We start from the raw sequence: 14,843 nt of genomic DNA on the forward strand, positions 1-14,843 counted from the left end.
AGGAGCTTGGGGGGACTGACAGAGTGGAAGCGAGGGATGGGTGTGCCTGTCCTGTGGGATTCACTGGTGATGCATCCTAAGGGGAGGCATGATCTAAAGAGAGGAGTTGCCCTTTGACACAACCAATTAGCATGGGGTGCAGGGAAAGGCAAAAGTGGGTAGGGCATATAACATAAAAAACCCTCACCAGATGGAAGCATGGACATTTGAGTCCCCAGAATTCCCTTAAGAGCCATGATCAACCCCCAGAAACACTAGAGCAAGTCTTGGAGGGGATGCTGGTTGACCTGGGGTGAGCGTGGAACACTGGGGGCTGAGTTAGTGTGAATGAGGTCCAACCAAAAAAAAAATAAAAAATATATTTATTTATTTATCTTGTTTGATAAGTGAGTGAGGTGGGCTGGTTCCTGACCTTTGTCAACTACAACCTGTCATAAAAGGTAAAATAGGACAAACTAATAATACAGAATATTAATAGTGCAACTATATTCATAGCTTTAAAGCAGCTCTACAACATGTATGGTAATAAATTAATTAAGAAAAAAACAAAAAGTTAGACTGAATATAACATATATGCATCAGTTCTGAAAATTACAGAAAAAACATATAACATATAGAGTATCTAAATTACAATGGCAGAAACACTGAGTTTTATATGGAATTAACAAACTCCAGAGGAGTGGCAATCTCTGGAAGACATATTTGTCTCTCCAGCATGTCCTGTTAATGTAGCAGGCTAGGGATCTTAACCTATTCTGTGCCATTAACGAGACATGCTGGAGAGACATATATGTCTCCCAGAGATTGCCACGCCTTTGGAACAAACTCCCATTTCACGTAAAACAGAGCTCCTCAATGACCCTGTTTAAGCATAACTTAGACAACTGGATGGGAGACCATACATTTTCCCTGGGGGAGTCAACTATGTCCCTCTTGGATAAGGGCAGTTGGTGCTGATCATAGACTTGCCCTGCAAAAATAAGGCCATAAAACTTGGTCAAAGAGGTGAGTATGAATATAGAGAACAGGAGTCATCTTAACTTGAGAGTCTGTTAGGTAGACAAGGGAGGTAACTTTCTTTAAGAATGTTAAATGTGTAAATTAAGTAAATAGGTAGCTCTGACAGAAACTGGGAGTCAATTAGTCTTTTTTTATTGTTGTGTATTTTTGCTTTGTCCCTCATAACATTTTTGATTTTCTGATAAATCACAGAAGATTACAATCTGCCAGTAACGGCAGACAGTAGAGTTTCATACTTGCACCACTGAAAATGCATTTGATGCAAACCTGCTTTTCTATTATCTTTTAAATGAATTAAAGTAATACTTAAGATGACCCTGATTTGGGGTCCTTGTCCCTCCATTATTATTACAGTAGTGAGAGTGGAAAGTTAGATTTGCGGCAAACCTATCAGTTTTGTTGTATGTTGATTCTAATTTTGATAAAAGAGTAGTCTGAAGATTAGTGAGGATTTGCAAGCCATAGAATAGGCTTGGTAGGAAGTATTCATGGGATTGTGGAGAGAATTTTTTTGTTCCTGAAAAGAAGTCCAAATTTTTGGTGGGTTTTTGATGATGTTGTAGACATGCAGATCAAATTTGAGCTGGTCGTCTATGATGACCCCCAGAAGCTTGTTGTGAGACTCAACAGAGATAGGTGTATTGTTAAGAGAAGAGAAAGAGATTATATTTAGCTTTGATAGAATTCTTGAACAAAGATGTAGAGAGGTATGATGGTATCATCTGATTTTAAGACTAACTCAGAAAACAACTATTGTCAGAAAATGAAAATATGTCATGACACTTTCTTGGTATTGTATAAAGTGTTAATGGCTATGTATCCTTTGAATTGCCATTAACCTTGTATTGAGTTGTTGCATCCAAAATTGACCGTATGACCAATATCACTACTGACCTGTAATTACAAAGTATCATTTTTACTAATAGTAAATTTGTGCAACACACCCACGCTCTCACACAGTACAAATGACTAATTATCACTTAACTAGTCAATTGCACTGGGTGAGAGGGTGGTTGAGTATTTATCACTTAAATGCACAGAAGACATCCTTCTGTATAGGGCTCTAGATAGCTATTTTATAACCTGTTACTCTTACTAGACACAGCATTTAGAAGGGTATATTCCCACATAAGCCTTTTAGCACATTTGTTTAATTATTCTTTTTGATATCTTCCATTGCTTTGTTTATTACAAGTTGTTAGAATGGCAAATTCATGGTCCATGGCATTGTTTTAATTGGAAGGAAAAAATGTAGTCCCTTCACTTAGATGATGAGTTTGTTTCTGCATATTCAGACATTCAGGGTGTTGAATTAAAAATGAAAGGAGTTCCAAAGGCAGAGTGAATGATTTTACACAAAGCCAGACCGGTGTAGGGAAACTCTGATAACTCAAGCTGCTTATTATTCTTTTGCAGTTTTGCATTCTCCATGCTGTTGTCAAGAAAAAAAGCATAACCAGCACCATGGTACAGAGGAGTAAAGCCCTGTCTATGACCCATGTGACCAGGGATCAATTTACAAAGTGAGTATCTGAGGTGCTGACATGGTGGGACAGGGGTGTCTATCCCAGAGGAGAGGAACATTCACCTTTCCATTCTCTGAGGGTCAGCATGGTCCGTGAAGAGAGAGAAGTAGCCATCAGATGTTTCTGGGGTGGGTGTAGGGGAGGGATGGATGGATAGTCAAGAGGTTAGATCTTAACATAAAAACATACCTCCCCATCATTGATACAGTTGCCAGCAGGACTCCCCCCTCAAGGATGCCCTTGGTTCCATGCCTATCCAAACCTGAAAATATTGGAGTTACTTTGGGGGTGAAAGCAGGGGATGATAGACCCAGTAATGAATGGAACACGGGGTAGAGACCAGAAAGCTGAAGTACAGGGAGGGTGTGTCAGTTAAAAAAAAGCACTTGTTTCCTTCCTTTCCTTGTTTTTTTTTTTTTTTTTTTTTTTTTTTTTATAGATTCATATTTTTTTTTTCTTTTTTCTTTTACTCTTTTAAGTTTTTGCAAATAAGGCTTCATGTGATTCAAACTCAAGTTTTCATTGGTAAAGTCCCACCAACTTATTTATTTATTTTATTTTATTTGATATTTGTTTGAGGGGTCTGACTGGGCTAGTAGCCCCTTTTCAGTGGAGGCCTGAGGAGAAAAGCTCCACATATAAAAATGCAACTGCAACATTAATTACAAAAAAGGACGGGTACACCATTACACTACTGGAAATAGAACAAACATAATACACTTGTTTAACACAGTACTAACAGAGGATACAAATTACTGAACACAGAACACCGGATTATCATACAAAATTTGGAGAGAAAACAATGTTGAATACAAGCAGAGCATTATGAAGTGCAGAATACAACAAAGAGAATATTGTTATTTAATGCAGTGCAAACCTGAGCATACAAGTATTTTATATAGTCACTGGCAACATCAACAACATTTGAAGAACAGAAAAATTAGAACTACATAACTATGGGGACAAAAGGGCCTAATAGTGGAGGCCTGAGAAGATAGTTAAGTTCATGCACACAATTTTTGTATAAGCATTTCACAGCAATACTGTTGTACAGTATGTAAAGAGATTTATGGTGTAGGAGATTTATGGTAAGTCTGGAAATTGTCCAACACTAAATGCCATTCTACACAACTATGCTCCCAGTCAGTAATTATGATTCAATGACTAAAAAATCCTGTCTGTTCACAAATCTACTTGGCATTATCTGTACTCATACCATGTTGCCTAGGCCTGGAACTTTACCTATATCCGTAAAGTCAACACCCTCTCTCCCATCCTTCACAAAGTATTCTCAAAGGCTTCTTAGCCAAAATCTGGCTCTGACTTGCTCAAAACCAGGATAAACTATATCTCTAAATGTGAATCAATACTTATTCATACCTTACACCTCCATACTCTCCCTTCTTCACTCACAAACTTACTTCTATCAGTTTCTCTCCTCTCGCTTTCTTTTTTAGTATACCATAAGCCTGCTTTTCTCTCACTTCATATTACCATTTCTGTTTGTATTCTACTAACTTGCATTTTTACTTTCTCTCTAAACTGGCAAAAAATTATCTAAATATTAAATCATTGCAATGGGAGGGTGGCCTAATGGTTAAGGTGTTTGCCTTACAACCACAAGGTACAGGGTTTGAGTCTCACAAGGAATAATTGGCTAGGCTTAAAATGGCTTGCAAAGGCAGTTACCCTAGTACTAATCTATGAGCCTATGTATTGTCATATAACTTGTATCTGTTTTTAACCAATGTTTTCATATGATGTCTAATTTGGTATACTTATTTAAACTGTAGATGTTTTGTGTTGTTTTTGAAGACTGTAAAATTATTGTTCTTAAAATGTTTTGTAATACTGTGGAGCTTTTCTGACAGGGCCTCTGCTGAAAATGGGCTCTTACCCAGTTGGACTTTCCTCATAATCAATTGTAAACAAATAAATACTGTAACATACAGCTAATAAAACACTGATATGGTTTCATTTATAAACTTTTATTTTTAGCTGTAAAGTTTGTTTTAATTACCCATTAAACCATTTAATTACTGCCTGCAGGTGAGGGTGTTGGGAGCAGAAACACATACTGCAGCCTGGGAAGGGAGACTTTCACAGAACAGGAAGGTAAGCTTTCCCAACATAGCTAATATACGCATGCATGTTAGGATGACTAATTAAAGCCAAATTCAACTTTAACTGTTTGCAGAAACAATTTCTTTTACAAAGCTCAGCTTTATTTTTCTTTGAGTGACACTTTTGACAGTGAATACAGCAGCACAAACTCCAATTTTGTTCAACGCCATGTAATTCTCCAACAGTAGGCCTATATTATCAGCATTCCATACCACTCCATTGATGTGTATCTTTCTTGGTTTTTACTTCATTTTAAAAAGTATCAAAAACTAACCTTGTTGGAATAATTAATTATGTGGACATTGCAATGTTACGATTACTTGGCTTATAGTCATTTTAAGCTGTGTTTTCCTGATGAATTCTTATTTTGCTGTTTTGGCTGTAGTTTTAGTAAAATATAGTTCAACCTAGCTAATCTAACATTCTAAAACTCCAAAAGCTAAGCCAATTGCATGGATTATATTGGCAAGCGTTATTAACTCAACAACATGTGGCATTTGCCTCACAGTCATGAGTTTAGTTATATTCAGTAGACACCTTTTCTTTCTGCAGTCTGTAAACTTGCAGGTAAATGTGCTCTCTTATTAAACAGTTGTGTCACAAGCAATATATGGCTAAGCAAATGGCACGCATCAAACTGAAATATTCTATATATTTTTAAGCATGTTAGCTCACTCTGTAATGTTCTAGAGGTCTAGGGTCTATGACTGTTAAACACAATTTTTGCAATTACTTTAAATATTGGTTGAACCCATATCATTCCTCTTTTTAATGACTTTTATGGACTGTTATTCAATTAACATTATGGACTGCTATTCCATTAACACAGAAGTATTCTTTAATGAAAATATGCTAGTGCTGTTCCGAGCCATTTGACAGCAAAAGAGTTTGTTCAATTAAAATAACTGTAGCAGTATTAATAACCAGACCAGATGAACCCAGTCTTTTCCAGTATCAGTTAGTTAAGGTTTTTATACTGATTTTTCTAGCTTGCACTCATTGTGTTATCTCTGTGACTAGTCTATTTTACAGTAAAAACATCAGCTCCTCTCAGTGTGCATTTGAGAGTTCTCACTGGATACTGAGATTGTAATTGCTTACATTACCATAGTCACATGTTTGGAAGTATAGATTATGACTCCCTTGCCACTGATTTACACTGCATATAAAATTAGCACACAAAGTATATCGCTCTGCCATTAGAAGGCAACACAGCACTTTTTACTTTCCATTTTGTCCCTTTTAACATGCTTCTTTCTTTGTGCTTGCAAAAGGCACAAGAGATAAATGCCCCTCCAAAATCAAAATGCTACTACAACTTCTGTTGCAACTGCTAATACTACTGCTACAACTACAGCTACTACTGAAACATCTACTACTAATGCTAATACTATGCTGCAAGTACTACTACTATGCTACCATTAGGAACCATTAATTTTGAAATGGCCAGAGCACCCTTGAGGACGACGGCACCTCCAAACTAACTTTAAAGTATGAATATAATGTCAGCTTGCTAATTAGAACTAAAGCCAAGGTTTTACTTGTATAGTGACTATTTAAATCAAAGTTAACTACAGTGAACATGGTATTAGTAATGACCAACCCTGGACTGTCCCCCGACCCACTTTAATTTTTCCCTCTCTAACCCAGACTCTGTATTCACCTACTAATAAAGAAATCACCTATCTGAGCTACCTACTGATGCTAAATCTCCTCCACTTATTTTTCATACTGCCCAAAGATAGTGTGAAGTAATAAAATAAGTGCAGCAAGATAAAGACTGCTACATACTCTGGACATCTGAAGGACCTTTTTCCACTTGTACAATATCTACATGCAGACAAGATATTCTTACTTACAGATAGTTTTTCTAGGGCTATTTTCCCCTGTTCCTGGTGTAGCCCTGCTTTGTTTCACCCTTTCTCCACTCGGGCTCACTTAGCTCCACTCCCACGATTCACATCCAGATCTAGTGAGGTCATTGTTTATCAGACCAATGATCAGATTGAAGAAACTGACTCTGTTCAAGAGAAATCTAGACCTGTGGCCTATTCCCACCCACCCTCCATATCATTTCCTTTATACCTAGACTCAAGCCCCCTCCCACTCCCACCCTCCTACTTTAAACTCCACTAAATATCCCTCTCCAAAGTACTCACCCTCTTCCATCTCCCTTCCTTTACATATTAACTTCATCTACTAAACCCTTAATGTTCCAGCCTCTTACAAATTAGCTACTCTCATTCCAACAATAATCTCTTATACTGCTGCCTCACCAGACTCCCCCCCTTCTCTACCTACTCCATCACAAACCTTTCTTATATCTGATTTCAGTATGCATGCCTTATTGCTCACTAAACTTTTGCTATTTCCACTAATCCTCTTACTTCATCTCACTGCACCCTCTGAACCATTACCCTCCTTCCATAAACACCCAGCCAACCTACTCTCAAAGGATTACACTTACTCAAAAAATACAGTACCCATCTCTCCTTCCATCTTACACTCTAACACACAACTCACTAAAATAACAATACCTCCTTCTTACTCTGTGTCTTCAAGAAACAAAAACAGTATATTAGATACTACCCACTTGCATCTAAGACAAAATGCTTCCCCACTACAATACGTATAGCCAGTGACATACACCCAAATCCAGATCCAAATTATAGCCTCAGCTCCATCCAAAACTCCCCTCTCACCCCTGCCTACCAAACCACACCTCATAAACAAATCTCCTTTTATTTTTTAACACCCGAAGCATCCTCAACAAAGTTAGTCAGTTTCATACAAGGATAGTGAATCATACTCCATATGTTATTGTAGTAACAGAAACCTGGCTTAAACCCTACAACTTTGATAAAGATATTCTCTCCCCCCTGGTTATAACATAATTCGCCTTCACCGTAAAAACAAAAAGGCGGAGGAGTTGCTGTAGTCTATTCCAACAATCTTACTATTTCTCACCTAACACAGTCTATCATATTTTTATCCCTAGCAGAAATACTGGCAGTTAACCTTAAACTCAATAACTACACCACAATTACTATAGTAGCCACCTACATTTCACCAGGGGAAATATTTATTTATTTATTTATTTTACATTTGTTGGCTGGGCTAGTCTAGCTGGATACATGTCCATTTTCAGTAGAGGCCCAGGGAGATAAGCTCCAAGCATTAGTAAATTACAAAAAAAGATTACAATAGTTAAAAAATAATTCAAATACTAAGAAATTAACAAAAGATTTAAGAGAATCAAAAATTCCACTACTGGAAAACATTCTCTCCTATCTCTCCCTGAACATCCCAAATGAAACAATCCTCCTTGGTGACATAAATATTAATTGGCTAACCCTCAATAACCCAGGATCCCTACACCATATAAATCTATATGGATTTACTCAGCTAATTACAAAACCAACACATTTAAACAACTCACACTCCACAAATACCCTCATTGATTGGATACTTGTCTCAGCTGCTTCCAAATATCACAATCCAGAAACCCTTCCTGATTCCTTGAGTGACCACTCACCCATAAAGGTGCTAAGATATACAAACCACCTCTCTAAACCACACAGATACATTACTAGTAAAATCTCTCTAACTTCAACCCAGAAACATTTAACACCCTCATCTCTAGAGTATGCTGGGACTTCCTCACTCAGCTCCCCCTAGATAAAGCTGTCATAGCTTTCGACTCTACTTTTCTTGATATCATAAACTCATTAGCCCCACCACATAAAATTAGGACAAAAGCGACAATATCCCCTTGGCTAACAAAAAACACACAAACTCTCATTAAGTCTGAGATAGGTCTTGGAAAAAATGGCTACAAACAAAAGACCCAACTGACCTGTAAAGATATAAAGAACAAAGAAACCTGGTCAAAAAGCTTATCAAGACAGATTAAAAAATATTCTATTATAACCCCCCTACAACACTAAAATCTGACCCAAAAAAATTCTGGAATGCTATTAACCAAATACTTCATCCTGGAAACCCTACCTCACCCAACACCTTCAATACTTACTTTAATAAAGCAATATCCAAACTATTTAACTCCAATAGCTCCAGTACAAGGAACCCCAAAGGCTCAGCTTCCTCTTCACCTACTACCCTCCAAAGACTTCTCCCTCAAGCCTGTCTCTACAACATACATCAGAACCCTGCTCTCTAAACTGAAACCATGCTCTTTATCTGCTGATAACATCCCATCATACTTTCTTCAGACAGCTGCACACTCAGTTGCCTTTCCCATCTCTATCATTATAAACCACTCAATCTCTGAATATAAAGTACCATCTATCTGGAAACAGTTCTACACCCTACTTATCCACAAAGGAGGTAAGTCCACTGAAATCTCTAATTTCAGACCCATTGCCATCCTCTCCCCCTGTCAAAAGTTTTAGAAAAATGCATACATACTCAAGTCATGGAACATCTCTCGCAGGAAAACCTACTTACTCCTACACAACATGGTTCTGACCGAAACATAGCACCTATACTGCTCTTCTGTCTTTCCTAAGTACTATTTCCCTGGCCAGAGATGATCATAAACTTATCTCCTGTCTCTTCCTGGATCTCTAAAAGACCTTTGATACTGTTTCTCACTCTCTACTATTAAACAAACTGTCTAACCGCAACTTCTCCCCAGATACAGTGGCATGGTTCGCAAACTATCTAAAATATAGATTCCAATTGGTAAGATGGGACACTGCCTTATCTACTCCCCTTCCAGTACAAATGGGTGTCCCTCAAGGATCCATTTTAGGACCACTGCTATTCAGTATCTTCACAAACCTGCTCTGTACCTCCTGCCCACTTTCCTCTATTATCGAATATGCTGATGACTCTACAGTCATAACAATAGCTAGCTCTCACTCTGAAATCTTATCAGCTACCCAGTCATCCTTTAACTCTGTAGAAACATGGCTCTCAAACAACCAACTCATCCTCAACCCTAAAAAAACAGAACGCCTACTCTTCCTCCCAAAAACAGCCAACCACATAAAGACCTCCTTCACTATCCAGTCACTCAATAAGACACCAATCGTAGCCAAATCAATTTCAAAACTCCTTGGTATTACAATTGATGATCAACTAAAATTTGATCTCCACATAAATAATTGTATCAGGAAAACTCACCTTAAATTAGGTCTATTATATAGAAATAAAAAATGTCTCACTCAGGAAGCAAGAATTGCTCTCACTCACGCTTACCTTCTCCCCTGCTTAACATATTGCTCACAAATCCTTACTAACCTTAACTCCTTTCTCCTTACTAGACTTGAGACTACATACCACAAAGTAGCTAGATTTGCAACTCAACAATCCTATAGATCTCACCACTGTCTCTCTCTAAGATATTTAAACTCACTTGAACTGCCTCACCTCCTCCTTCTCTCTCAGCTTCAAACCATACACTCACTTCTTTACCAGCCATCTTTCTGTCCAGCCTTACACTCTGTCATCTCCCACCATGCTCCTTCAAGAAACCTTCCGCAGCTCTTCCCAAGACCTCTTAAATATCTATAAGCCCAAGTCTAAAGCAGGGAGTAATTTATATAGCTACCATCCCCTATTGAATGGAACAAACTTCCTCTTGAAATTCGAACACTCACACATCCCAAACAATTTAAACTAACTCTAAAAGAATATTTCAAAGGGCAATGGATCTGCCAATACTCAAACCCACCTTGATAGCACTCATCTAATCCATGTATTACTCTCTCTCTTATACTTTCGTGTTATCCTGTATTATCAATTGCAAAAAAAAAAAAAAACACTTTACTCCTATGTTGCTTTTATATATTTACTACTACTTTTAAAAAATGCTGTTGCTGACATCAAGCTGTTTGCCATTTTTCTGCTCAAATAATATTTGTATAATGACTAAATGTAATCTGTATACTTTTAAAAAATGCCCCTGCAGTCATCTCGCTGTTTGCCATTTTCTACTTATATAATATCTGTATAATGACTAAATGTAATCTGTATAAAATGAAACTTTTCTCCCCGAGCCTCTGATGAAAAAGAACTTTGGCTCAGTCAGACATTCCTGGTCAACAAATGTAAAATAAAATAAATAAATAAATAAATAAATAAAATACTGATACTACTGATAGTACTGCTACTACTACTCTTCTATTACTGGTAATACCTCTACTACTACTACTACTATGTTACTGCTACAACTATCATGCTACTACTACTGCTACTACCGCTACTACTACGTCTACTGCTAGTAGTACTACTAATGCTACTACTGTTGACGCTAACACTACTACTGATACTTCTCCTACTAATATTACTACTGCTAGTACTACCACTGCTACTCTTATTGCTACTATTGCTGCTGTTACTACTACTCTTACTACAACTACTAATAGTTCTACTGCTACTGCTGGTACTACTTCTATTGTTGCTGATACTATTGCTGCTGCTACTACTGGTACTACTACTATTGTTGCTACTACTGATACTTCTACTACTACTGTTACTGCTACTACTATGGATACTTATTTTTTACTACTGCTGGTAAGACTAATACTGCCACTTCTACTATTACTAGTTCTACTACTATTACTGCTACAATTGCTACTACTACTGCTACTATTGCTGCGACTGTTACTGGTACTGGTACTGCTATTGCTACTACTGATACTGATACTATTGCCACTACTACTACTGATGCTACTACTGCTGCTATTACTACTGATACTCCTACTATTACTGCTACTACTACTACTTCTACTAGTACTGCTAATAATAATAATGATACAGCATGCCTGCTTATACTGAGCAAATTCCATTTCTGCCGCATTTCCCACATTTCACTCTTATGAGAATAAAAGAAGCAATTAGGAAATCATAGATACCGATCTCACTTATTTTAGTAAACAGTGCTGGGATTGTAGGCCTCCTGACCTGGCCTTCTGAAGGCATTTTGTTGCACTTTCAATCATTGAAATGGTCTCAGGATAATAAATAGTTGTAGCCTCATCCAAATGCAGCCAGAAAAGAGCTGAGCTTACTGCAAATAATTTTAAGAACTATATGATACTTGCCAGGCTACTTCTATCTACCCCCTTTACTTATCTTCTGACTTCCCTCCTACCAACTCTGTGTTGCAGTTTTATGTTGTTCTCTTCCCAGCTTGTAGGTAGGCATAGGGCAGGTCTGATTATCTGACTTTCTTTGCTATGAAGTTATCACTGTTTCCTATCCTCCTTCTAATCATCCCTTCCCTGAATGTTTCCTGTTTCCAGTCCTGTTCCAAACTTTAAGTAAGTAAGCCTGGTCTCTGTGCTCCTAGACAGTCAGAGGTTAGCAGTGCCATCATTGTGAATTTGTTTCACTAGATCTCTATCTGGCAGCTGATTTCAGTATTTGAGTATACATTAATTTAGTATGGCTTAAAAAAATCTTTAAGAGCAACTGATGATATTGTGTCAGGCCCAAGGGAATGATTTGTTTAAATTTATCAAAGATGTTTTATAAACATTTTGCAGAGAGTTATGTTGTATTTACTAATAGTGCATAATTATTCATTTGTTTGCAAGCTGCCTTGAGCTTATGTTACTTAAGTAAATAAATAATTCCACTGTGTCTCTATTATGAAGCTAGCAATGATTCTGAAGGATTCTGGGAGAGGTCTGCCTGGTAGAATTTTTTTTTCCTCAGTGGCTATTTTTGCAAATGTGTTAGAATGCAAATATGTATTCTGTTTTGCGGAATCTATAACAGGGAGAAATTTCCCTTTATTAGAGGAAACACAACTTGCAGATTGGTTATTTTAGTAAGGGGGTATAGTGGTCTTTGCCCAAAATGAAAAACAGTTTTCAAATGTACTACAAACTTTCTTTGACTGCTGACATGGAATTCCAAATGCTATTGCTTGTTCTTATGTCTTTACCTTATAAACACAAGGTACAGGGTTTGAGTCCGACCTCAAGTTATTTGAGGGAATAGTACATTTACACTGGGCCTGGCACCTATGTCCCTTATGGACAGAGTTAGCTTATGAATGCCTGGCCCTCAATGTCCTGTTTTGATGGAAAACATCATTATTTTTTCAGGAAAGCTTGGCTAGGGTTAGAAAGGCCCCCAGGTTGTTAGCCTAGTAACAGTTTATGAATCTATGAGTCTATAAATGTGTGGAAACCATTTCACACTGCTTGTCTTTGTTGGATTCTTCTTTGTTTTGATTACATGGTTATTGTTTTTTGCTTATTGTTTTCTTGCTACTTTGCAGTGTAACTGTATGCCGTATTAAGTGAGCCTGAATATAATGACTGAAAGAAATCTTTATTTCTTCTGTTTCTCACTGACTGAGTTTACATTTGGAATACTACCTGTCTACTCCATGATTAAGTATCAGACGTCCTTCCAAAAATGCAGGTTTTACTAAAGACCTGAATGGCAGAATGCAGGCAAAAGCCAGGAAAAATCAAGTAGTAAATTCTAGGTATTATCACTTAAGGATAACAGTGCCTGCATTCTGTGCTTTTGACTGTAGATCACATCAAAGGGTAGGCTCATTCAAAGGTCCTCCAAAATATATCAGATTTGTAGTAACTAATCATTTATTACGAATATAACACAAAGTATCAAACATCAAAATACCAAAATGTCAAAAAGTAAAGTCAACAATGAGAAGTAGTCGCTTTCACAAACAAGAGGAACAGAACCATTTTTGCAAGGAAGGAACAAATGAATCACTCCACGTCTCTAAATCTGCTGACTGAGAGACTATACAACCTTGGATGTATTAGGAAAAAGCTTTTTTGTATACATAAGTCTTGAAATATTCAAGCACACTATGTGACTAAATGTAACTGGACTAAATCACTTTGCCTAATTACATTCTAAACATACATGTGTTGATGTAACTGACATATCCTCATACATCATTTATATGTACACAAGCTCTTCTGTGCATAGGATTTACTTTAGTCATACTTTAACATTAGACATATGTACAAACGACAAACATTAGACATATGTACAAATGACAAACATTAGACATATGTACAAAAGACAAACATTAGACATATGTACAAACGACAAACATTAGACATATGTACAAAAGACAAACATTAGACATAGATGGTTGAGCACTACTGTATACAAAAAAAAAAAAAAAAACAAAGACAAGAAGCATAAGCAAATAAACAAAAAAGCAACTCCTCCTCGGATAATCGGATAATCACAAAATATACTGAACCCACTGATATTTGCCAACATCCTGGCAGATAGACAATAAAATAAATAATTCTTCTTTATTGTAAACAAGACCAACAACCATCCACGAATGAACACTAAGCGCTTTCACCCTAAGGTATAGGGCATCATCATCATCATCCTGGCAGATAGATTCATTGCAAACTTCACCCCCCCAACCCCAAAATGGCCCACAACAATACCGGAAAAGTGTAGTGTCCCAGAAATCACAGATACACAGGTAAAAACAGCCCTTTCAAAAGTCAAAAGCACAGCGTCAATGGGGCCAGATGGTGTCCCAGACTGCATCTTGCATGAATTAGAGAATGAATTAACCCCCCACCTAAACACACTTTTCAACCTCAGCCTCTCCACAGGCTACATGCCCATAGAATAGCACACAGCAACGGTTATTCCGCTCCACAAAGGAGGGGGCCACAACTGACCCTGGTAACTACCGCCCCATAAGCCTGACTAGCCTGGTCTGCAAGGCTATGGAGCGCATCATCATGGAACTCATTAACAAAAACATTGCGAACCTCCAAACACTTGACCCGACCCAGTTCGGCATTGTTAAGGGCAGATCATGCCTACTAAACCTGGTTGACTTCTTCGAGCCTACCTTGACCTCGCCAAGGCTTTTGACACCATTTGCCACTCGGGAATTATAGAAAAACTTACAGGCCTGAACATAAACCTCTACGTCATGAGATGGGTTGCCAACTGGCTTACAGACAGAACTCACATGGTAAGAATAGCGGGCTCCAGGTCCGACTCTAAACCAGTCACAAGTGGTGTCCCACAAGGCTCAGTCCTGGGACCACTACTGTTCGCTATATACTTCTCAGAAGTACAGGCAAACACAGGAGGACTATGGCTAACCAAGTTTGCTGATGACTGCAAACTGGGAGCCATAACTGACTCTCTGGCTGACACAGATATTCTCCA

The 14,843-nt window shown here is 37.7% G+C and overlaps 1 protein-coding gene across 1 annotated transcript in view; it reads left to right on the forward strand.

Moving 5' to 3' along the window:
- SHISA9 (shisa family member 9) overlaps positions 1 to 14,843 on the forward strand; it is a 1,615,398-nt gene that overhangs the window by 267,369 nt on the left and 1,333,186 nt on the right. The window contains exon 3 of the mRNA XM_044088899.1: positions 4,596 to 4,661. Within this exon, the coding sequence (XP_043944834.1) occupies positions 4,596 to 4,661 (66 nt within the window). The remainder of the gene's footprint in view (positions 1 to 4,595; positions 4,662 to 14,843) is intronic.

The sequence above is a fragment of the Protopterus annectens genome, chromosome 12.part0 (assembly GCF_019279795.1).
Source record: "Protopterus annectens isolate FY-2018-M chromosome 12.part0, PAN1.0, whole genome shotgun sequence".
Taxonomy (NCBI): Eukaryota; Metazoa; Chordata; order Ceratodontiformes; family Protopteridae; genus Protopterus; species Protopterus annectens.